Below are 26,481 nucleotides of genomic sequence, written 5' to 3'. Positions count from 1 at the left end.
ATAATGTGTAAGGCACATTATGTTTTTAAGGACATTAATAATGTGTGTCATATGTGCAAGGGGCATTACTGTGTGGTATTATGTGTATAAATGCATTACCAATGTGTGGCATTATGTGTATAAGGTGCTCTACTTTGTGGTGTAACGTATAGAAAGGGCACTACTGTGTGGTCGAATGTGAATAAAGAGCAATATGGTGTGGTGTAATGTGAATAAGCAGCAATATGGTGTGGTGTAATGAGAATAAAGAGCAATATGGTGTGGTATAATGTGAATAAAGAGCAATTCAGTATGATGTAATGTGAATGAGGGGCACTACTGTGAGGAGTAATGTATATAAGGTAAAGTGGTACTACTGTGTGATGTAATGTGAATAAGGGACACTATCACATTATAAATTGTGAATAAAGTTGCACTACTGTGAGGCATAAGTTGAATTGGGGGTACCATGCCCCTTCCCAGCAAAAAAACATACCTTTTTGGGCTGTGCGCGGAATGTGCACACTGTTCTTATTTAAATTACAGGGGGTAGGAAAACAAAAAAAAAAGGACTGCTATGGGTGGGGGGTGATGGTACTGGGAAAGGGGTGCAGGGTCAGAGGCGGAACTAGCGGTGGTGCTAGGGGGCACCAGCCAAAATCTTGCCTAGGGCATCATATTGGTTAGGGCCGGCTCTTCACGAAGCATTTATTTATTATGCTTGCATGCAGGGTAAATACCGCCTGCTTCTGCATGCAGCCCACACGTGACGGACACAGCAGCTTTATAATTTCACTGCAGTTTAGATCTGAGCTAGGACACGCCTCTCCCAACTCTCTCTGCACATTTTACATCTGCCCCACCTGCTGTGCAGGATTGCTTTGCCCAGGAGCATTGAGGATAATTGTAGTCTTTCCATACTATCCATTTAAACTGGGACACTCATGAATTACACAGGTTCTGTGGCTGGCTGACATCAAGCCTGCCTTTCACCTGCATTTAGTCAGCCACAGAACCTGTGTAATCCATGAGCGTCCCGGTTTAAACGGATAGTATAAGTACAGTATATATATAATATACATTATAAAAGAAAACATCCTTTTGTGCAGAAACTAATTGCATGCATTGTTTTTTTTTCTCTTTTCACATAATACCATAGGCGTATCTACAATGGGTGCAAGGTGTGCGGTCCAGGGGGGCCCACATCGCACAACCTGCACACATATAACTATGTTTACCCCTCCGGTGTCCCGTGCCAGTTGTGAATTGCACATATGATAGAGATATCCCCGGGAACAATGCACTGTCGCCATATTCCCGGCTGACACGGAGCCTGCACATGGGCCCCCTCCTATCTTAAAACACCCCTGCATAATACATTTTTAATTGTTTCTCACCGACAGAAAAATCCCAGAGAATGCAATAGCCTTGATCCTAATGTGTGTAATGTTTACAGTACATACTGTCTACACATCAGTAAAACAACACTGAATTCTCCCAGAGCATCCTGTACCAGGCTCTAACCTACAGCAGAGATGAAGTCACTTTAACTACTAGTAATATAACAGCTTTCCCCACCTCTCCCATGAAGCCGGGCACTTGAATCTATTACATGCAGCTGTCACCTAGGGCCCTGCAGCCTCCCAGGCATAATAGGGCGCTGCTATTCTGGTACTTACGGCTACTATAGTTTTGTGTTGCTAAAGTTTACAGCAAGTACTTTCAGTGAGTGTGTGAGAGGGGTGTGTGTAAGGCAGGGGCAGCCAGCCAAAGCAGAGAGAAGGAAGGGGGGCGAGATGTGACCTATACTACACTGGTGGCTGTAAACTCTAAATCGGGGTGCAGCCATGGGTTGCAGAGCCAGTAAAATGTGCTGCCCCAGACCCAGGAACAAGGTAAGTGCAGTGTTACATTGTTATTGTGTGTTTGCACTGCTAGAGGAAGTGCAGCAACTTCTGTGTAACAGTCCCCCTGTGTAACAGTCCCATCTCAGGGTTCTGACATTTGATAGGGTTGTAAGGTCTGCAGATTAAACCTTGGCCCCTCCACCCTTGTGGTTGGTGAGGGGTTAAGTTTTGGCTGCTAACTTCTGCTTATGTGAGTGGCATAACAAGGGCTTTTGTTCAGGAGATGCCAACATGTACCGTGGCGTAGGGTGATGCTGGTCACAGGCTGCAGTGGTGTATGTGTGGGAGAGCTGGGTATAATTACTGACAGTGACAGAGGTCAGGCTCAGACTCTCTGTGATGTGTTTCCTGACCTCCTGTCATGCACCAGGTGTACTCAGCTAATCTGTTTAGGGTAGCAGGATCCTGTGATCATTCATTTGTACATGTTAATTGCACAGTGACATTAGTAGGCAAATCAATTGCTGGTACTTAGGTAATGGTTTTAGTATTTATTATTCATATTTATTTTTGCCATTGCTTATTACTAGAATTCTATTTCAAACAAAAACAAGTTGATTTTTGCTGGTACATAAATAGCTTTTCTGGCATATTGCTCCTTTTGGGCTAGATTTTTTCAAGGCCTGGAGAGAGATAAAGTACCAACCAATTTATCGGCTCCTGCCATTTTTAGAACAATGGGGCAGATGTATTAAGGTAGATGCTAGAATCAAGTGGGCTAAGGGACCTTTTCAGTCTGGGGGAGGAGTCACAACACAAGGAGGAGGAGCAAGGCCAGCAGGATAATTCCTCTACTATCCACGCCACCAACTATTCCCTTTAGTAATCAGGTGGCGAGCCCGAAGCGTGGCGAGCGAAGAGAGCCCGCGAGGGTACTTTTCGGGTACCCTGTTCGCCCGTAGCTCCTCCCCCTGGTGACGTGTCTCCTCCCCTAGATACGTCAGAAGGTCCCTTCTCCCACTCCGAAATAGAATCAACTGATGTATTAACCTGGAGAAGGCATAAGGAAGTGATAAACCAGTGAGATGTGCAAGGTGATAAAGGCACCAGCCAATCAGTTCCAATATGTAAATGAACAGTTAGGATCTGATTGGCTGGTGCCTTTATCACCTTGCACATATCACTGGTTTATCACTTCTTTATGCCTTTTCCAGGTTAATACATCTGCCCCAATGATTGGTTAACACTATGGGGGGGGATTTAATTGCGGGCGTAGGGGGCGAATTGGCATTTAAATGGCAGTCTGATTCGCCCCCTTCGCCTTGCCAGACAAATACCCGATTCGCCTGAAAGTGCTCGCTATAGGCTAACGAGCACTTTTGAGCGAGACCCAGCAGCCATAAAGTGCGACAGTGTTGGGTGGATTCGCCGGGCGAATCCGTTTGGCACATTTATCTCTGTCTCCTTTATCTCTCTAAGATTTGCTAAATCTCCGCCTTAGGCACTTATATGTAAGGTCATTTTTAAAAATACCAGTGAGAGGGTGTGCCTATTCGGCGCTGAAGAAATCGCGCCTCTGCCATTTTGACAGAGACCTATGCGTGCGCAGTAGATTCACCCTGGCACAGTGCCAGAGTCTGCTCGCAACTATGCCCCGAGAGTGCGGTACCCCGTGCCAATGCTGAACGCTGAACCAGAGTGATAGTATATAGTATAGTTCTCTTACCAGGATGGGCTCTTTTCAGTGGTTTGTCCCGGTAAGAGAACGGAACGATACCACTTGGCGATATATATAGTTGTTATTATCATATCCCCATTGAAAATGCAGGATATGAGAAACAGGCCCCAGAACCAGACATGGCGGATGCTTATAAGAATAACATTAGTTGAGATTTGCAAGGTGCCACTTTTAGGCATTTTCCTTTTAAGATTCGTCTTTTCCATTTAAAGTTCATGGTTTGCAAAAAGCCTCCGCTTAGTAAATTTACCCCATGGTGCCAACTTGGTGTTATGAAAGGTTTTGCCCTCTCTGAGCAGCTGGATCACTGTAACACAGTCCCTGTAGTGGGAGCATCTCCTGCCATGATTGTGTTGATGGGCAAGAATGTGCTTTGGCTGCTTTAAGTGATTCAGCCCTTGCAGCTTTGACCGGTTCTGCGCCCTCACATTCTGACACTGCAGGGTTACTCCTGCTAGCACACCCACCCACACACGCTCTGTCAGGACCACAGAGGTTTGTGCACAGCACTGGAGTGCTTCTATTTATTACTCAGTGGCCAACTGTCCCTTATTTCCAGGGGCGGTCCTAGACAGGGCCGGAGCAAGGTCTCTCTGCACCCTAGGCAAAGCTTCAGCCTAGCGCCCCCTAACCTGCAAACCCCTGCAAAAATGTTTCACTTTGTTCACAATATATTTCACTTTGAAAGTCTTTGGGGGAGATTTAAATGTTTGAAAAGTCAGTTGGGAGTCTAATAGACAGGAAAAAATAGACTCCCAACTGACTTTTCAAACATTTGAATCTCCCCCCTTGAGTGCTGTCTATTCTTCATATACTGTATAATACTGTATATGGGGTCTGGTGGGTATATTTAATTGGGGTTGGGTACGGGATGCCACGGTCAAAATACCAACAGTGGCAACCCTGACCATCATAATACCAACGTTTTGAATGAAATTAATGAACCTTACCCCTTACACTAACCCTCCCTCCCCAGCATACTAAAATTCAGGATGTCGATTGTCGGGATTCCAGCGTCAGCATTCTGAAAGCTGGGATGCCAACATCCCTTTAATTTTATGTGTATACATGCATACTGTATATACGCACAGACATACATATATGTGTAGACTCCATATGGTGTTCCATTCCCCCATTTGTAAATTTATTACTGACCCGCATACAGAGAAATAATTTAGTTTTTTGCTGGATGAATTCGGTGGTGCCCTTCAGTGGTCAGCGCCCCTAAGCAGCCGCCTAAAGCTGCCTAATGGTAGAGCCGGCCCTGGTCCTAGGCTTTGTCCCTGCAAATCTTCCTATGTGCTCAGTAATTAGCCACCGCCAATACACTTCTCTTTGTCAGGCTCCGGAGCCTTACCTGCAGCGGGTGCTCCGGCGGGTTGGCAGGGAGCTGCTGGCGGCGGGTCCTCTTGGACGGATGTGCGGCTGCCAAGGGCCGAGGGTCTGGAGAGCCGGGCGCTGCGGCTGGGCTCGCTGCGGTAAGGTCCTCTGGTGGTGACACAGTATAGTGTGTCAGACAGAAGCTGGCTAAAGCTGTGTGCTAACAGCTAAGTATGTCTCCTGTGCTGGGGGCAGCCATGTTGGAGACCAGAGTATTACCAATGAAGTTCCCAATCTGTGTCCAGCCAGTCCTGCGTGTTCTCCCCTTACAAAAGGGGGCTGGCTCAGAGGGAGAGTGCCAGTGCTTCAAGTTACCTCCTTGTGAAAGGTTCTCCAGCTCATTGCTCTCAGGTTACTTCTGGTTCCCTGGTCCTGGTTGCTCTCATCCATCGGTTACCTAAACGCTGCTGCAGTCCTGCTGTCTAAGTCCGTTGCCACTCTGGGAAGCACTCACGGGGTCCCAGGTCATAGAGGAGCTCCAGGTGCTAACGGCGGTTCCCGCAGATGTCTTAATTTCTTCAAAGTCCAAGTTCTTCACCTTCGTCTTTCAATCACAAACCACAGTCTTCATTTCTTCAAAGTCCAAGTTCTTCAGCCTCGTCTTTTAATCATAAAACACAGTCTTCAGTTCTTACCGGAGTTCTTCAGCTTCACTCTTCAAGTAATTTAACCATAGACTCTAATTCTTCCTGTTTCTTGAATTTCTCCAATATTCGTGTACAGCCTGATTATTCATTAAAACTACAGTTATCTTCCTACGAAGTCCTCCTTTTCTTTACGCCCTCCGGCCAACGTTAACACTTAGTTTGGCTTCCACCCCATGAGGAGGAATTACATTCAGCCACCTCGTTTACTCTCCTCACAGGTAGCTGTCCCTTCAGCCAAAACTCGGTTGTCGGAACCCCAACTTACGCCGAGCGTTCCCACTAGGGTGAGGTCCACGTGACCACCCGAGGGGGAATATAGTCGTTTTGCGAGTGAAGCTCACCACTGAGCCCGAAGCGTGGCGAGCATAGCAAGCCCGCGTGGGGACACGCTGCGCTTGATTTCGGCATTTTTACGGTCAGGATTTCGGTGCCGGTAACCCAACCGCCAGGATCCCGACAGTCGGGAAATCATACTGATTCCATCCATCCACTATTGTTGGTACCATTGATGGATAACCTCAATAGTGTGAAACCATCTGTAAGGGAACCATTAATGGTTTTACCCACTGATGGTCACCCCTGCTTTAGTGTTCAATGAGCTGCTGGCCAATAAGAGCCCGGGGGTGGGGCTTCATGGGTGTTGGTGGGGGCGGAGCTAGGCTCTGCATCCTTAAACCTAGGAGAGAAAAAAATGGTAGCTCTGCATCATCGATGGCGGGAAACCATCTGGTTCTCCCCCATTGATGGTAAAATCAGTCACCATTTGTCATAGACCATCGATGATTTAAAATCATCGATGGTTGATGGCCATCCCTAGACCAGACATCATATTTTATTTCTCTGTTCCATGATGAGGCTTGCAGAAGCAGTTTTGTGGCCAGTGCTGCGATGATGGGGTGAATTCTGTCTGAGTGCACACATACAATGAATTAGAGGCTGAAGGGCTGTGCCACCCCGAGCGCAGTACAGTACACAGACACTCCCAGTCCTAGCTCCCTTTTTATTACCAGACGGCACAAGTCTCGTAAACACTGTTTGACATTACAGATGGGGCTGGCATGAGCAGTGAATCTGTTTCCCAGTGCAGCGGAGATTGTACATTCCTTCTAGGGATCTGTCCGAGGTACAGTATGAAGCCTGGCTCAGGCCAGGGAGGGCTCTATTTGCTCCTGCTGCAGTACAGGCTAGCCGTGCGAGCAAATGGATGTTCCTGTACAGTTGCAGAGTCGCTAGAAAGAGGCCATACTTTTCCTGCTATTATTGTTATTAAATGGCGAGGTGGTGTTATCATTGTGGTAAACAGCTGACATCATGTGGTAACTTAATTACAGGAATTATACTTATTGGGCGTGATTCAAAAATGGGCCAAAACCGTAGATGCAATAATACATCCACACGCTTACATCCCATGTTTATATTCCGTAGCATGTATCTGAGATATGTGCAACTTAGAATCCAGATGTCTTTGATATCTGAAGCGGACCTTTTTAAAATGGCATTTTTAGTAATGATACATTCCGCCCTCTGTATGCCAGGTAAAACCAACGGGTGCACTGTTCACATAGTACCCGCGCCGCGCTATGTTTCCAAAGACATATCCACTGAGCATGAACAAGTCTCCTGGAAAATGGCTGCCGAGCCATTTTCCTGAGGATTTCTGTTTGCAGCACTGACTAACGTTGACTCCTGAGAGGTAACTATAAATATATGGGTGCAGTGTGGGCACCCATTGTAGATATTCCAGTGAGCACATTAGAGACCAGATTATTGGTAAAATGTAAGTAAATTTACTGGCTGTCTGTAAATCATACTTGCCTACTTTTGAAAAAGCATTTCAGGGAGATGTGAAAGTAACACCTAGCAACTCGGACGTGTACTGCTACATCTGAGAGGCGTGTCATGAAAATGACTTGCATCCAAACATAAATGTGCCCCAAAGTTAGTATACTGTAAACACATATACTGTAAGTGGCCATGAAAAACCTTATGTAAAATGCATGTAGCCATAGGGATCGTTGTGCCTTATAACCATACCTCCCAACTGTCCCGATTTTCGCGGGACAGTCCCGTTTTTTGGGGACTGTCCCGCTGTCCCACCTGCGGGCCGCAGTGTCCCGCGGTGGGGGGGAGGCAGTTGGGAGTCTCTGTCTCTCGCTGCCCTGCTTAGCAGAGCAGCGGAGAATAGACGCTGTGCGCATGCGCACAGCGTCTATTCATTGGAGACAGAGGGAGAGGGGGCATGCCAGCGGCTCACAGAGCGCTGGGCATGCCCCTTCAGTGACGAAAACAGGGGGCGTGGCTCGCGATCGCGGGCCCTCCCGCGAAGCCACGCCCCTTTTCACAGGCCACGTCCCCTTTTCGGGAGCGCGCGCGGCTTCGCCACGCATATGTCCCTCTTCACAGAAGACAAAAGTTGGGAGGTATGCTTATAACCAATACAGGGAAATGGCGCTGATGAGCCCATTTGAATGTATATGTCTCTGACTTGTTTTCCCCTAAGAATATAACAGCTACATAATAGGGATAAGGTGCAATCAGGGAGATTGCTGGTCTTTTCAGGGAGTCAGGGAGATTGCTGTTATTTCAGGGAGTCTCCTGCAGAATGAGGGAAGGTAGGCAACTATGCTGTAAATAAGCCTGTTATAGTTTTCCTGTCAGTAAAACAATTAGATTATTCATAGCTCCAAAATTTTGGGAAGTGCTACTCAGAACTTTTGCGTGCGCTGAAAATCTTGCGGCAATGGGCGTGGCCTCAAAGGAAATACCATTCATACCGGAACCCATGCCACAGCGTCCCACAATGGAGGAGAGGTTGGGAGGTCCCCTCTTACCTGATGCTCTGCTTAGCAGCGGTGACTAGATACCATGCACATGAATCTCTCCACTGAAGAGAGGGCCTAAATGCACGCCCAGCAGCTGAGGAGCGTGAGGAAAATTGAGGAGGGTTCTGGTTTAAAGGGTTCCGGTATGAATGGTCGACCATGTTATGGTCGACAGTCATTAGGTCGACCACTATTGGTCGACATTGACATGGTCGACATGGACACATGATCGACACATGAAAATGGTCGACACATGAAATGTCGACATATGAAAAGGTCGACATGAGTTTTTTAACTTTTTTTGGTGTCGTTTTTTGCGTAAAGTGACTGGGAACCCCAATTAGTGCACCGCGTCCCCTCGCATGGCTCGCTTCGCTCGCCATGCTTCGGGCATGGTGCCTTCGCTCCGCTACCGCTTCGCTCGGCACACTTTACCGTTCCAATCGTAGTCCATGTGGATCGTAAAGTATGGAAAAGTTCCCCAAAAGAAAAAAAAGTTAAAAAACTCATGTCGACCTTTTCATGTGTCGACCTTTCATGTGTCGACCATTTTCATGTGTCGACCATGTCAATGTCGACCAATAGTGGTCGACCTAATGACTGTCGACCATAACATGGTCGACCATGTGAATATAACTGTGTGGCATGCGGGTAGGACAGCAGGACAGTGCCCAATAAGCGGAATGGTCCCGCCAAAATCAGTATGTTTGGGAGGTATGGATTGTTATCCTGTATAATAAAAGGCTAACCCTGCTTCTCACCTCTATGGGGGGAATTCAAACGTTTTGCTCGCCGTCAGCCACTAGATGGCGCCTGACAGAGCAGAGTTTCTCCATTTGGGTGCGCACAGTCGCCAGCAATGATATTACTGTTATGCTGGTAACTAGTATACACATAAAGAACAGACTTACTACTTGAAACACCAATCAAACATTGGGGTAGATTTCAGTCAGAAGTGAGGTCTTTTTGTGCACACATTTGGGTATAATGGTAAATAAAACATTGCATCCCGCCACTCATTGCAAGCATAATGGTGTTTATTAACGCAGTTTACAAAGAAAATCTCATCCAATTACATCCTCACTGTAGAGACCACATATAGCCTCACATAATTTCTCTTTCTTCACTTTTCCATCCTCCTGACCCCAGGCCAACATCACTCTGTGCCCGTTTAATACAGCCCACCAAGAACCTTTGCAATATGGTGGACCACTGTGCAATAGATAGCACCTATCCTTGTCTATCAGTGCCTATTTCTCTGACGTCCTAGTGGATGCTGGGAACTCCGTAAGGACCATGGGGAATAGCGGCTCCGCAGGAGACTGGGCACAAAAGTAAAGCTTTAGGACTACCTGGTGTGCACTGGCTCCTCCCCCTATGACCCTCCTCCAAACCTCAGTTAGATTTTTGTGCCCGGCCGAGAAGGGTGCACACTAGGGGCTCTCCTGAGCTTCTTAGTGAAAGTTTAGTTTTAGGTTTTTTATTTTCAGTGAGACCTGCTGGCAACAGGCTCACTGCATCGAGGGACTAAGGGGAGAAGTAGCGAACCTGCCTGCTTGCAGCCAGCTTGGGCTTCTTAGGCTACTGGACACCATTAGCTCCAGAGGGACTGAACACAGGCCCAGCCTCGGAGCTCGGTCCCAGAGCCGCGCCGCCGGCCCCCTTACAGAGCCAGAAGCAAGAAGAGGTCCGGAAAAATCGGCGGCAGAAGACATTAGTCTTCAACAAGGTAGCGCACAGCACTGCAGCTGTGCGCCATTGTTACTCAGGCACACTTCACACTTCGGTCACTGAGGGTGCAGGGCGCTAGGGGGGGGCGCCCTGAGCAGCAATGTAAACACCTTGGCTGGCAAAAATACACCACATATAACCCCCAGGGCTATATGGATGTATTTTAACCCCTGCCAGAACTCACCAAAAAGCGGGAGAAAAGGCAGCCGAGAAGGGGGCGGAGCCTATCTCCTCAGCACACGGGCGCCATTTTCCATCACAGCTCCGCTGGAAGGACGTCTCCCTGACTCTCCCCTGCAGTCCTGCACTACAGAAAAGGGTAAAAAAGAGAGGGGGGCACTAATTTGGCGCAGTTTCTAATAATAACAGCAGCTATAAGGGAAAAGCACATTTTATAGTGGTATTCCTGTGTATATATATATATATATAGCGCTCTGGTGTGTGCTGGCATACTCTCCCTCTGTCTCCCCAAAGGGCTAGTGGTGTCCTGTCCCCTATCAGAGCATTCCCTGTGTGTGTGCTGTGTGTCGGTACGATTGTGTCGACATGTATGAGGAGGAAAATGGTGTGGAGGCGGAGCAATTGCCTGTAATGGAGATGTCACCCCCTAGGGAGTCGACACCTGAGTGGCTGAGCTTATGGAAGGAATTACGTGACAGTGTCAGCTCTTTACAAAAGATTGATGACATGAGACAGCCGGCTACTCAGCCTGTGCCTGTCCAGGTGTCTCAAAAGCCATCAGGGGCTCTAAAACGCCCGTTACCTCAGATGGCAGATACAGACGCCGACACGGATAATGACTCCAGTGTCGACGATAAAGAGACGAATGTGACTTCCAGTAGGGCCACACGTTACATGATTGAGGCTATGGAAAATGTTTTACATATTTCTGATAATACCAGTACCACTAAAAAGGGTATTATGTTGGGTGAGAAAAAACTGCCTGTAGTTTTTCCTGCATCTGAGGAATTAAATGAAGTGTGTGATGATGCGTGGGTTTCCCCCGATAAAAACTGTTAATTCCTAAAAAGTTATTAGCATCATACCCCTTCCCGCCAGAGGATAGGGCACGTTGGGAAACACCCCTTAGGGTGGATAAAGCGCTCACACGCTTGTCTAAACAGGTGGCACTACCGTCCCCGGATACGGCCGCCCTTAAGGAACCTGCTGACAGAAAGCAGGAAAATATCCTAAAATGTATATACACTCACACGGGTGTGATACTGCGACCAGCAATCGCCTCAGCCTGGATGTGCAGGGCTGGGGTGGCTTGGTCGGATTCCCTGACTGACAATATTGATACCCTAGATAGGGACAGTATATTACTGACTATAGAGCATTTAAAAGATGCATTTCTATATATGCGTGATGCACAGAGGGATATTTGCCGACTGGCATCAAGAGTAAGTGCGCTGTCCATTTCTGCCAGAAGAGGGTTATGGACAAGACAGTGGTCAGGTGATGCTGATTACAAAAAGGAGTTATTTGGGGTAGGTCTAACAGACCTGGTGGCAACGGCAACGGCTGGGAAATCCACATTTTTACCCCAGGTAGCCTCTCAACATAAGTCCTTTCGGCCCCATAAGGGCAAGCGGGCAAAAGGCTCCTCATTTCTGCCCCGTGGCAGAGGGAGAGGAAAAAGGCTGCAGCAAACAGCCAGTTCCCAGGAACAGAAGCCCTCTCCCGTTTCTGCCAAGTCCTCAGCATGACGCTGGGGCTTTACAAGCGGACTCAGGCACGGTGGGGGCCCGTCTCAAAAATTTCAGCGTGCAGTGGGCTCACTCACAGGTGGACCCCTGGATCCTTCAGGTGGTATCTCAGGGGTACAAATTGGAATTCGAGACGTCTCCCCTTCGCCGTTTCCTAAAGTCTGCTTTACCGACGTCTCCCTCCGACAGGGAGGCGGTATTGGAAGCCATTCACAAGCTGTATTCCCAGCAGGTGATAATCAAGGTACCCCTCCTACAACAGGGAAAGGGGTATTATTCCACGCTATTGGTGGTACCGAAGCCGGACGGCTCGGTGAGACCTATTTAAAATCTAAAATCCTTGAACACTTACATACAGAGGTTCAAATTCAAGATGGAGTCACTCAGAGCAGTGATTGCAAACCTGGAAGAAGGGGATTATATGGTGTCTCTGGACATCAAGGATGCTTACCTACATGTCCCAATTTACCCTTCACACCAAGGGTACCTCAGCTTTGTGGTACAGAACTGTCACTATCAGTTTCAGACGCTGCCGTTTGGTTTGTCCACGGCACCCCGGGTCTTTACCAAAGTAATGGCCGAAATGATGATACTCCTTCGAAGGAAGGGAGTTTTAGTTATCCCTTACATGGACGATCTCCTGATAAGGGCAAGATCCAGGGAACAGTTGGTAGTCGGGGTAGCACTATCTCAAGTAGTGTTGTGGCAGCACGGTTGGATTCTCATTATTCCAAAATCGCAGCTGATCCCGACGACACGTCTTCTATTCCTAGTGATGATCCTGGACACAGTCCAGAAAAAGGGGTTTCTCCCGGAGGAGAAAGCCAGGGAGTTATCCGAACTAGTCAGAAACCTCCTAAAACCAGGCCAAGTGTCAGTGCATCAGTGCACAAGGGTCCTGGGAAAAATGGTAGCTTCCTACGAAGCAATTCCATTCGGCAGATTCCACGCAAGAACTTTCCAGTGGGACCTGCTGGACAAATGGTCCGGATCGCATCTTCAGATGCATCAGCGGATAACCCTGTCACCAAAGACAAGGGTGTCTCTCCTGTGGTGGTTGCAGAGTGCTCATCTTCTAGAGGGCCGCAGATTCGGCATTCAGGCCTGGGTCCTGGTGACCACGGATGCCAGCCTGCGAGGCGGGGGAGCAATCACACAGGGAAGAAATTTCCAGGGCTTGTGGTCAAGCCTGGAGACATCACTTCACATAAATGGAGCTAAGGGCCATTTACAATGCCCTAAGCCAAGCAAGACCTCTGCTTCAAGGTCAGCCGGTGCTGATCCAGTCGGACAACATCACGGCAGTCGCCCACGTAAACAGACAGGGCGGCACAAGAAGCAGGAGGGCAATGGCAGAAGCTGCAAGGATTTTTCGCTGGGCGGAAAATCATGTGATAGCATTGTCAGCAGTGTTCATTCCGGGAGTGGACAACTGGGAAGCAGACTTCCTCAGCAGGCACGACCTCCACCCGGGAGAGTGGGGACTTCACCCAGAAGTCTTCCACATGATTGTAAACCGTTGGGAAAAACCAAAGGTGGACATGATGGCGTCCCGCCTAAACAAAAAATTGGACAGGTATTGCGCAAGGTCAAGGGACCCTCAGGCAATAGCTGTGGACGCTCTGGTAACACCGTGGGTGTACCAGTCAGTGTATGTGTTCCCTCCTCTTCCTCTCATACCAAAAGTACTGAGAATTATAAGACGAGGGGAGTAAGAACTATACTCGTGGCTCCGGATTGGCCAAGAAGGACTTGGTACCCGGAATTTCAAGAGATGCTCACGGAGGACTCGTGGCCTCTACCTCTAAGAAGGGACCTGCTCCAGCAAGGACCCTGTCTATTCCAAGACTTACCGCGGCTGCGTTTGACAACAGGGCGGTTGAACGCAGGATCCTGAAGGAAAAAGGCATTCCGGATGAAGTCATCCCTACCCTGATCAAAGCCAGGAAGGATGTAACCGCAAAGCATTATCACCGCATTTGGCGAAAATATGTTGCGCGGTGCGAGGCCAGTAAGGCCCCAATGGAGGAATTTCAACTAGGTCGATTCCTGCATTTCCTGTAAACAGGAGTGTCTATGGGCCTAAAATTGGGATCCATTAAGGTTCAGATTTCGGCCCTGTCGATTTTCTTCCAGAAAGAACTGGCTTCAGTTCCTGAAGTTCAGACGTTTGTCAAGGGGGTGCTGCATATACAGCCTCCTTTTGTGCCTCCAGTGGCACCTTGGGATCTCAATGTAGTTTTGGGGTTCCTAAAATCACATTGGTTTGAACCACGTAAATCTGTGGATTTGAAATATCTCACGTGGAAAGTGGTCATGTGTTGGCCCTGGCTTCGGCCAGGCGCGTGTCAGAATTGGCGGCTTTATCCTGTAAAAGCCCTTATCTGATTTTCCATTCGGACAGGGCGGAATTGAGGACTCGTCCTCAGTTTCTCCCTAAGGTGGTGTCAGCGTTTCACCTGAACCAGCCTATTGTGGTGCCTGCGGCTACTAGGGACTTGGAGGACTCCAAGTTGCTGGACGTAGTCAAGGCCCTGAAAATATATGTTTCCAGGACGGCTGGAGTCAGAAAATCTGACTCGCTGTTTATCCTGTATGCACCCAACAAGCTGGGTGCTCCTGCTTCTAAGCAGACTATTGTTCGTTGGATTTGTAGTACAATTCAGCTTGCACATTCTGTGGCAGGCCTGCCACAGCCAAAATCTGTAAAAGCCCATTCCACAAGGAAGGTGGGCTCATCTTGGGCGGCTGCCCGAGGGGTCTCGGCTTTACAACTTTGCCGAGCAGCTACTTGGTCAGGGGCAAACACGTTTGCTAAATTCTACAAAATTGATACCCTGGCTGAGGAGGACCTGGAGTTCTCCCATTCGGTGCTGCAGAGTCATCCGCACTCTCCCGCCCGTTTGGGAGCTTTGGTATAATCCCCATGGTCCTTACGGAGTTCCCAGCATCCACTAGGACGTCAGAGAAAATAAGAATTTACTTACCGATAATTCTATTTCTCGTAGTCCGTAGTGGATGCTGGGCGCCCATCCCAAGTGCGGATTGTCTGCAATACTTGTACATAGTTATTGTTAACTAAATCGGGTTATTGTTGTTGTGAGCCATCTTTCCAGAGGCTCCTCTGTTATCATGCTGTTAACTGGGTTCAGATCTCAGGTTATACGGTGTGATTGGTGTGGCTGGTATGAGTCTTACCCGGGATTCAAAATCCTTCCTTATTGTGTACGCTCGTCCGGGCACAGTATCCTAACTGAGGTTTGGAGGAGGGTCATAGGGGGAGGAGCCAGTGCACACCAGGTAGTCCTAAAGCTTTACTTTTGTGCCCAGTCTCCTGCGGAGCCGCTATTCCCCATGGTCCTTACGGAGTTCCCAGCATCCACTACGGACTACGAGAAATAGAATTATCGGTAAGTAAATTCTTATTTTCCCCATAGATTGTAAGCTTGCAAGCAGGGCCCTCCTACCTCTATGACTGTGTGTTATTACCCTATTTGTCGTGTCACAGTTGTTTACAGTTATATGGAATTTGCTGCGCTATATAAGGGACTGTTAATAAATAAGAAACTGTTAATAAATAATAATAAACATTGCAAAGAACCGCTCTCCTGGTAAGAGCGGTCCTTTGCGATAGAAAGACTTCCGAATTTAGGACCCTTTAGAAGCCCATCAGCTGCGATAGAGCTGTTGCCCACCTCATCCAGGCTCCGGAATGTATCGTATTCCGGAGCTTGGTGTATATGCAATAAGCGCCCAAACCTTTTCATAGGTTTACTCGCAATATAGGCTTTGCTGTATCCCGCCCTGTATGTTTTTGGGGTGTGAATAAAAACAAGCAATCCTTGTTACCGGGAACATCACACAAGCCTCATACAGAACCTTCACAGACTTATAGTACTTAATTTATTAAAGTTAATTAATAGTTTGTTGCACTGGTGTATTTATATTGGGTGCAGTGTGTGCAGTGCACACGGGGTCCAGGGTGGCCAACACCACACATCCTGCACCCATTTTTTTCATTACTTACCCTCCAGAGTCCTGCAGTGCTGCAGAAACAACGGGAAAATGTCACGGTGGCCATTTTGCCAGCAATTCGCACAGTAAGAAAATCACTGGGAAAATGGCTGCTGCGCCACTATCCCATAGACCTGCGCATGCGTACCAGACTTTGGGACAGCACTAAGGCCCCCTAGTGCCTAGAGTCTACAGCACTGCCGACTAGAGAGGAGGGCGTCTGCACACAGGCCTCCTCCTCTCTTGATGCGCTCAAGGTTTGTTGCTATGGGTTACTGCACTTTATTTACTGGTACAAGCTGGAATACTCACACATTTTGGGGAGCACCCCCAGACTTCCAGGAGCATAAACCACCCACCCAGATGCCACTTCTTTCTTGTGGATTGTACATACTGTTATGGTGCAGCAGGGGGCGTCATCATGCCAACTGCACTTGACCCTTGGACCCAACAGTAGGCATGCATGCTTTAGAGGTAATTTGGGTTAATCTCTGGTTAGTTAATCAGACAGTAAATGTTTACTAGTAATTGTCAGTGTCTCTTTTGACATAAAAGACTGCCAGCAGGGTCACTGTCATGAGACACTGAGCAAGGGGAATGTGAAGTGCGGGGCAGGATTATTATCCTTATTTATCCTTTCTCCTGTTTGTTCCATCCACAAATCTACAGCCCCATCAGAGCATGCAGACCCACATATACAAAGATATCGTTATCTACAAGAAATTCTCATCCGGCGCTGGTTCCTGGAGACATAATAATGTTTGCAGTTATGGTGATCCTCACCGTGCTATGCATGTGGGTAGCCTGCTTCATGCAATACATACAGCAAATTATACAGTCCAAATAGCTAGCAATTCCCCATATAATTGCTTCAGAGCGACCCCTCTAATCACCGAGGCGTTTTATCATGTAATTTACTTAAGGGGAGACTAGTTGATGTGCCTGGTTTTAACTGGGCAAAGGTTGGCTGGGCGGAACAGTTTTCCCCTTTTAGCCCCCTTTGGAATCAAATTCCGAAAAATGCCTGCTTAGTGGGTGGCAGCAAATAACTGTCACAGTTTCCAAGCCATCCAGCAGGTCACCTGTTCCAGGTTATCCAGCAGGTGCATAGGGAGAGTTCACCGTCATGTTTTCCAGAGCACAATGGTGATGCATTGTAAATGGCAGGCAGACGTTTTGCCACATAACTCCAAAATGAAGCAGTCAATTACATCTCCAATATTTTTCTCCAAATCTATGCACCAAGACCTTTGTTTTGGTATATGATGTGTATGATGACGGCATCATAGAAATGTAACTCATAATAGTCGTCCTTCTGCTATTAATTTATAGATGTATCAAGTAGTGCAGTGGTTCTAAAACTCGGGACCCCAAACAGTTCACATTTTCCAAGTCACCCGCCAGGTACACAAGTGTATCACCAACTGTCACATTATAAAGATCCACAGGTGACCTGGGAAACATGAACTCTTTGGGGTCCTGAAGCCGAGTTTGAGAACCACTGAAGTAGGTTAAAGAGTGGAAAAGTGGATTAGTGAAGTTACTAAAAAAAAGAAATGCTAATAATTAATCGGCTTCTAAGGCTTGCTGCACACTGCTAGACTTATCGTTCGTTCCATCGAACATGTGATATACAGTAATTGTAGGTCATCGGCGGGTGTGAACAACATCGTCCACAGACATATCACGCCGGCCCTGCAGCACAGCTAATCCCTGATATATCTTGCAGCCATATCGGCATGTCTGGCTGTGTGTACAGGCGACCCGCCGAACACTCTATGTCGGCGGATCCATTGGTAAAGTGTGTCATTTCAAGGATTGTGTTAGATAGATGACAGTAAAATGCTGTGGACAACTTCTCCACTTTTTCTCTCGTGAAATCTTTCAGAGGCAAGCAGCAAACAGTTGATAGGAATTCTGTACAGCCTTGGTCTATCTGTGCTAAGTTGGAGATTTTGGGTGTATTCATGAAGCAGTGAAAAGTGTGGAGAAGTGAGCCAGTGGAAAAATTGCCCATGGCAACCAATCAGCATTGACGTAACATTTATAATTTGCATAATATAACATTATATAGAGCAGCTGATTGGTTGCCATGGGCTACTTCTCCACTAGCTCACTTCTCCACTCTTTTCACTGCTTCATGAATAGACCCTTTAGCCTTTTTCTACTCTTAGGTGTGGGTTGACTATAGCATAATACTGTAGATTCAGTTTAAACATAGACATCTGCAATTATTTTAAAAAGGAATAAAGATAGAAGGCACTCCCCATTCCCAGTCAGTGTGGCCCATTATAATTAGTGTAATAACCTAACAACAGATATAAATGTGCAGCATGTACAGAGACTCGCCGGGATTCACACATGTTTTGTATCTTCTGTGTCATCAATTCGTTTGTTTGTTTTCCCACACAACTTTCCTGTTTTCCATCTGAAACCCACATAAAAAAATATCTCTTCTATCAAACTTGACAGAGCGCTGCTGGCGCAAGGATCAAAGTATGTCACCCGTGAGACGCCCTTACATTCCTTATGCTTTCACTGCACATGTGAACAAGGAGAGTACATGAAATAATGTTACTAAGGCACTGGGGCTCATATACCTGTATTATAGTTCTGTGTAAACTGAGGTCTGTAATAGCCAATCACTTGAACTTGACAAATAAAAGCTAATTGCTGATTGGTCACGTGATTCATTATGCAAATTCTGCACCTAAACACAGTAATGCAGATGTATTAAGCCTGGAGAAGTGATAAAGCAGTGATAAGTGGAAGGTGATAATGCACCAGCCAATCAGCTTCTAACGGTCAATTTACATATTGGAGCTGATTGGCTGGTGCGTTCTCACCTTGCACTTATCACTGCTTTATCACTTCTCCAGCCTTAATACATCTGCCTCTACGTTACAAAACAGACTCTAATATAAAACATTTGCAAAGGTGAAGACTATTCATTTATACTGTGATATCGGACCCCTGAGTTTTCTGTTTTAAATGCTGTTTTCAGAGATTGGGTTTTGTTTTGCCGACATGGGGGTAAATTTACTAAGGTGGGAGATTTTTAGAACTGGTGATGTTGCCCATAGCAACCAATCAGATTATATCTATTATCTGCTAGAAGCAGCTAGATAAATGGTAAGTAGAATCTGATTGGTTGCCATGGGCAACATCACCAGTTCTAAAAATCTCCCACCTTAGTAAATTTACCCCATGGTCTTTATGTCGACATAGATCACGTTGACATTCAGCAAGTCGGCACTGATTAAATGCCTCCATGCTCAGAATGTTGTCCAAACAGTGGCTCGCGGTGGTGCCGTAATCACTTACCTCCATTCAGCTCTGGTGGTGCATCAGTGTTTTCTGGGTCCAGAATTCCGGTATGCAACCCCTGTCCCTAACCTCCCCCCACCCTAGCCAAACCTTAACACCCTCTTCCCCCCTCACTGCAGCCTAACCATAATGTCGGCATTACACATGTCGACTTTTCAGATTTCGACATTCTGCATACTGATATCTACATGACTGAAGACATGTTGAATGTCACATGGTGACTGCATCCCCGCAATTTAGCCAAATGAACCCCATAAGATAATGGACAGGCCCAGGGGTTTAAATGCAGTTATACAGAATTACTGTTGCATTTTATATTGTAGCAATAATCTATTGCCGTTATTTATTAGCAAAAGGTTGCCAAGGCAGCCTGGTGACTCTCTGCTTGCTAGGGATACTGGCCCATTAGTGGTAAGTGCAGACTGACCACTTTGCAGACCAGTCGGGGTCCCTTTGCTGTTTGCGTTATGCATACACCCTGCATTGGAAGCCCGTTCTCGTAGAATGTCCATACATCCAGGGTAGTACAGCTAGACTGGTTAGGGTGGTCGGCTGAAGTCACAATAGAGTTTAGTCTAGGAACCCATGGAGGATACGGTTTAGGTGAAATTCTATACTCCACTAGGACAAGAAGACTCATCAAAGCACCATTAGGTCTCTGGTTGGATCACCAAATGGGTATCTGGATGATAGATTGATGATGTATTAGTTGACAGCATATGGTCGACAGATGAAAGGTCGACAGCTACAAAAAAACGACAGGTTCGAAAGGTAGACTTGACAATGGTTGACACATGTTTTTTGTGCTTTTAACATGTTTTCTCAACATCTGCTAGATTTACTATCCACGTGGGAATAGTAACCTGTGGTGAGCGAAATGCATCGGTGATGTCACATGTTTGTACAGATGGTGGTCACATAACATGATATATACATGATTCAGCCCCCCCCTCCACCCCCCCCCCCCAAAAAAAGACCATGTCATGTTGACCTTTTGTCACTGTTGACCTTTCATCTGTTGACCTTTTGTACTTGTCGACTTATTGCATATCGACCATTTGGTGGCAACCTGTTGACCATAACATTGTCGATCCATTGATACACACCCCATCAAATGACACTTATCTGAGGCCATGTTTGCTATTCTAGATATGTGGCCAATTGGAGATCCAGTCACTGGGCCAACATGACGAGATCACAAAACACCCTTTGTGCTTCCCGGTTTACATTGGAGGCCATACTCATGAGGCTTGTGCAAGTTTCCATGGTGCGACCAGTAGTGGCGTCTAAAGGCTCCCCAATCAGTATTCCAGTATCTACGACCGCTGTGCCAGAGCTCTTCCCTGGTGCAGAGCGGTGCACATTCGGACGCATGGCTCTGCACCAGGGAAGGGCTCTGTAGCAGCGCCTGCATAAAGTTGCAGATGTACAACCGGCAAAAGGCACAGGGGCGGCTGTGTCCTACTCCAAATCTGCCCTACATGTGCTTTGTGACCCCACTTTATAGTTCTGTAGAAAGTTCTTCAAGCTGGTAAACATTTAGGTGTTGCCAAAGTCATTACAGTTTTATTTTCACATTGAAATTCTTGGTAGGCTAGAAATACATTGAGAACCTATTGCTAGGGTTTATTATAGACCCTAACATTCACTGCGTGTCTGTAATTATGCTCTGCCGCCCGTTGTAGATCAAGTATTAACATTCAGAAAGAGAGGAGGACCACGCAATGCTGTGGAGGGTGTACACAGGGCCGGTTCTAGCCCTTTTGGCGCCCCGGGTGTAAAATAAGGGCGTGGCTTCATAGAGGGAGCGTGGTCAGTTACGCCCCCTGTAGAGTTGTGCCCCCATTTGTGCCCCCTGTAGAGTAGCGGCGCTTACACAAAAAAATAATAATACAATCCCCGCTCCTGATTCCCGACCGCTGCAGACCTCCGCCGGCGCCGCTCCTCTCCTCGGATCTATGGGAGAGACGTCATGACGTCTCTCCCATAACACAGCATAGACAGACACTAGAGGTCAAATATGACCCCTAGCGTCTGTGTTAGTCCCACAATGCTGTGCGGTGCGCGATGACATCATCGCGCACCGCACAGCAAAGGCTCTCTCCACGAAGGGAAACTAGACGCGTAGCGTCTAGTTCCCTTCACAGCAGGGGACACAGCAGGCGGCACAGTAGCGGATCTTGCCATGGTGCGGCACCCTTCGGATGGCGCCGGCGCCCTCCGGAAGGTGGCGCCCCGGGCAAAAGTCCTTCTTGCCCGTGGCAAGATCCGCTACTGGGTGTACAGGACTGTGGAGGGTGTACAGGACGGGTGCTGACTGTATAATAAGTAGCAGAGAGGTCAAAGGGGATGAGTATGGAGAGGTGACGCACCAGTGTCTTTGGTTGTGAGAGCAGCCTCGGTGTCAGCGGTGAAGCCTGAATATAGAGGGTCGGAGTGGGCTAAGAAATTGGACACAAGCCTTAGAAGTAGTTTGGAAGCAATGAGGATGAGTCCATTAATAATAAAGTATACCTGCTGCCCATATAGACTGAATGCAGGTGCTTTCAATAAATGGCTAGTAGCATCACTTAAGCATGTGGCACAGAGTAGATTATTGGTGGGCTGCAAACTTTTTTTTTTTTTTAATATAAAGAATGACCTATTCTTGGTTTTAATAATGGGGATATAATATTTTATCCTGATGAACTTGGTTTTAATTAATTATCTCGTAATTCGTTTATAACTTGTTATATATAAATAACTTGTTTGCTGTGGTAAAAAATCACCATCTCTGCTTCTTGATTTATACATACATGCCCACTCTCCCGGCATGTCCTTGAGACTTCCGAATCACGGGGAGTTCTCCCACGCTCCTGGGAGTGTAGTGCAGCTCCCTGGACCAGGAAAGTGGCCAGTACATGGGCAAGATTTGCGCCTGGCCGTGATTTAAGATATCGTGGCCCAGTTACCTGATTCCACGGATTGTGGCTTTCCACACCAAGCCGTGGGGCAGTGACATCATTATATCACCACACTGGTAAATTTGCTGTTTCCAATTTGAATGTGTTTAAGCTTTTGGGGTCTATTCATGAAGGAGTGAAAAGTGTGGAGAAGTGAGCCAGTGGAGAAGTTGCCCATGGCAACCAATCATCGTTTAAGTAACATTTATAATTTGCATACTATACAATTGTACGGAGCAGCTGATTGGTTGGTTGCGAGAGTCAACTTCTCCACAGGCTCACTTCTCCACTCTTTTCACTGCTTCATGAATAGACCCATTTGTACCATAGTCATCAGTGTGATGGTTAAAGGTTATTTTAGTTTTCAAAACCAAGGCCGGACAATTACATGGAACCAGGTCCTGAAGAAGGTGTGCGTGAGCGATGCCGTCGCTCACGGCAACCTGCGGAAACTAACGCTGTTATGTTGCTGCTTGGAGTGTCCAAAGGTCACTCCGGGCACGCCCGCTACAGTGTGTAAAGCCACCCTGACCAAACAAGCAGCTCTGCACATTCTCCTTCTGGCAGCCCCGCACCTTGATGTGATATTGCACGTTCGGGTGGGTAATAACTGGCAAATGGTCCTGCTACGGCACTGCATGGGACTTGTGGTCTGGGGAATTTTTGGGATAATTTTCTGCCCAATTTTTGAAAAAGTTATCTCTGCCTTGCACCTGGCATTGAGAATAATCATGCCATTCTTCATACACAGATTATACATCCTTTTTATAAACTGTTCATGGCACAATGGAGTGAGAAGGGTCCTCCTATATATCGTGAATCCAATCCAGGCTGTTAAAAGGTCTTGTGTGAATTCAACCCATGTACCTGTATGCTTGTAACGTGGACATTAACTAACAAATGGTGTTCTGTAGCGCACTGTTCCCTTCAAACTGGAAAGTGTTCTACTGCAATGAAGTAATGACTTATATTAATGAATGTTGTGAATAAATCCTCTCTCTCTCTCTCCCTCTCAGAGTCGGCAAAAAGCAAAGCAGAGTGATCAGACATCTCGAGAGCTTAATGACTTGACGGGTAAGAAGATTATCTTTACTAATTACTTGTACGTGGAGCAGGAAAGGTCAGAGGTTTAGAAGGACAGAGATCTGTGCATGGCTGTACAATGGTTGCTTTGTAACGTTCTGGCCAAGTTATACGCAGTGAGGCGTCAGATTCAGCAGTCATCTAGGTGATGGGACAAGCATAGATGTTTTACATCTGATGAGAAGATCTAAAAGGTAAATACAGCAGCCATCGATTTTTGAGTCTGTCGGCTCTTCTCTGCCTGGTGTTGTAGTTTGACTGATATCCTGGCAAAGATTGGGTAGGAATAAGGGATTCTGGGGGAGATGTATGAAGATATGGAGAGAGATAAAGTGGAGAAGTTACCATAGCATTCTATCATTTGCCAAGCGTCTACTCCTCTTTCTCTCTTCTACACTTGATGCATCTCCCTCCCTATCTGAAGTGGTACATGCTGGTCATCCCAAAATAGTATTGGGCTCCTCAAAGATAGGCAACTCCTTATCTCTCTTGTTTTTAAGGGACTATCTGGTTTGAGTTTGAATAATACAGATAAGTGATATTCATGTAATGATTTATAGACAACATATATTTCCTTTGTATGCAGAAACTCCACCACCCAAAACATCTGCATTTTGGTTCAGACCATCGTGTCACCAAATCTGCTTGTGTGTAATCCATGTTGTGATGGTGTGTGACTACCCTTTATAATGTGTATAAAACCTTTTCACCATTTTCGTAGCACCACCCAAAAAATACTTGATGGAATCCACCGACGTAGAGGTGTAAAGTGGTCGGGGGGAGATGAAATATGACTGCCTCATTTACGTTTCCTCTTGTCCTTGCACACAGATGATGGGTCCAGTGATTTGCTGCAGAAGATCAAGGATCATGAGCAAGAACTCAGGAACCTCCTTCAGAGACACCAGGAAGAGAAGATTGCACTGGAAGACGTAAACAAAGCCAAGCTGGAAACCCGGGAACGTGAGCTGCTGGACCAGGTCAGATTATGTATCCCTAACAGAATTTATTTGTATATCCCATAATTTGAACAGTACATAATTACAATAAGCAATATTTGAACCATGTATTAGTCAATGACCTTCTAACTGGTGGCCCGTTGGCTACATGGAGTCTCCAGTGCCACCTCTAACACCTTTGCCTGATGGGCGACACTGACCCTGCCTCAACTCTGATGCCGGGTGGTATCACCGACTTTGACTTCATCAATAAACTGTCAATAATCAATTAACATCAATTAGAGATGTGCGGCGGGCACTTTTCGGGTTTTGGTTTTGGATCTGAATCCCCTCTCGTGTTTTGGACCTGGATTGGTTTTGCCAAAATCATCCTTTCGAGTTTTGGTTTAGAATATGGATAATTTAAAAAAAAAAACATAAAACCAGCTAAAATCATAGAATTTGGGGGTAATTTTGATCATACGGTATTATTAACCTCAAAAACATTAATTTCCATTCATTTCCAGTCTATGCTGAACACCTCACAATATTGTTTTTAGGTCAAAAGGTTGCACCAAGGTCGCTGGATGACTAAGCTAAGCGACACAAGTGGGCGGCACAAACACCTGGCCCATCTAGGAGTGGCACTGCAGTGGCAGACAGGATGGCACTTTTAAAAACTAGGCCCCAAAGAGCACATAATGCAAAGAAGAAAAAGAGGTGCGAGATGGAATTGTCCTTGGGCCCTCCCACCCACCCTTATGTTGTATAAACAGGATATGCACACTTTAACAAACAAATAATTTCAGTGACAGGGTCTGCGACACGACTGTGGCTGAAATGATTGGTTTGCTGGGCCCCCACCAAAAAAGAAGCAATTATTCTTTCCTTGGACAAACTTGTTCTACATTGGCAAGATGTCGTCCTCATCCTCAGATCCCCCCCCCCCCCCTTCAGTGTTTACGTCCTCATCCTCACAGAGAAATAATATTCAAGCAAACAAACAAACAAACAAACAAACAAACAAAACCACATAATTTAGGAGTCAGTGGGCTGCTTATGCTATTACCCAAAGTTTCTGAACTTGACAATGACTTATGATGAATGCGCTGCAGGTTACGTTTAAGGGAGAATGTTCCTAGGTGGTTAACATCCTTACCCCTATTTATTATGGATTGACAAAGGCAACAGATGGCTTGACACCTGTTGTCCGGATTTGTTGAGAAATAATTCCACACTGAAGAGGTGGCTTTTTTGATATTTTGCCCAGGCATCACAATGGGCTTTTTCATCCCATGGCCAACAACTCAACAACTGTCTCCACTGGGGCCTTATTCAAACAAACCACATCACCATCAGAATCCTCATCGTCAACTTCCTCCACAGCCCCAGCTACACCCATATCCCCCTACTTCTACAGTGACATCCTCAATCTCAATATCAGCAACTGGACTGGCGGTGCTCCTCCCAGCACTTGCAGGGGGCATGCAAATGGTGGTAGGAGCCTCCTCTTCCCATACAGTGTTGTGAAGGTCAGGCTTAGACATCGCAACCGCAGACAGTGCCAGCACCCCTGTATTTTCACAACACCCCTGTAATTTTACAGCATACAAGACAGGGCCAGTGTACATTTATTTTCACTGCACCCTAGAATAATTATAGCATACAAGACAGGGCCAATGTACATTGATTTTCACTGCACCCTAGAATAATTACAGCAAACTGGTTCATTCCTTGAACTATTGTAAACAGAAATGGTTTGTTTTCAGTATGAACCTACTGCTGTTTCACTAATGGCCTGCGATTCATTATCAAGTTCCATCATATTATATTGGGGTATGCCCTCTCTATTGGTTCTGTACACTAACAGAGTGTTATTGACCATGTTAATGAGGAGGACGTACTTACCACCACTGAGGGTGAAAGATATAGGGGGTAATTCCAAGTTGATCGCAGCAGGATTTTTTTTTAGCAGTTGGGCAAAACCATGTGCACTGCAGGGGAGGCAGATATAACATGTGCAGAGAGAGTTAGATTTGGGTGTGGTGTGTTCAATCTGCAATCTAATTTGCAGTGTAAAAATAAAGCAGCCAGTATTTACCCTGCACAGAAACAAAATAACCCACCCAAATCTAACTTTTTCTGCACATGTTATATCTGCCTCCCCTGCAGTGCACATGGTTTTGCCCAACTGCTAAAAAAATTCCTGCTGCGATCAACTTGGAATTACCCCCATAGTCTTAATGAAGACTGGCAGAGAGCGGTGTTATGTGGGCAGAAGTGAGCCAGTGAAGAAGTTGCCCTTGGCAACCAGTCAGCTTTTA

General features: G+C 46.6%; 1 protein-coding gene across 1 annotated transcript in view; it reads left to right on the top strand.

The window, feature by feature from the left end:
• The first annotated feature begins 1,669 nt into the window (after positions 1-1,669).
• CCDC69 (coiled-coil domain containing 69) overlaps positions 1,670-26,481 on the top strand; it is a 68,363-nt gene continuing 43,551 nt past the window's right edge. Inside the window, exons 1-3 of the mRNA XM_063928698.1 lie at positions 1,670-1,874; positions 23,153-23,210; positions 24,051-24,199. Of these exons, the coding sequence (XP_063784768.1) occupies positions 1,827-1,874; positions 23,153-23,210; positions 24,051-24,199 (255 nt within the window). The 5' untranslated portion in view covers positions 1,670-1,826. The remainder of the gene's footprint in view (positions 1,875-23,152; positions 23,211-24,050; positions 24,200-26,481) is intronic.

The sequence above is a fragment of the Pseudophryne corroboree genome, chromosome 6 (genome assembly GCF_028390025.1).
Source record: "Pseudophryne corroboree isolate aPseCor3 chromosome 6, aPseCor3.hap2, whole genome shotgun sequence".
In the NCBI taxonomy this organism is placed as follows: domain Eukaryota; kingdom Metazoa; phylum Chordata; class Amphibia; order Anura; family Myobatrachidae; genus Pseudophryne; species Pseudophryne corroboree.
This window is presented reverse-complemented; position numbering and strand designations above follow the sequence as displayed.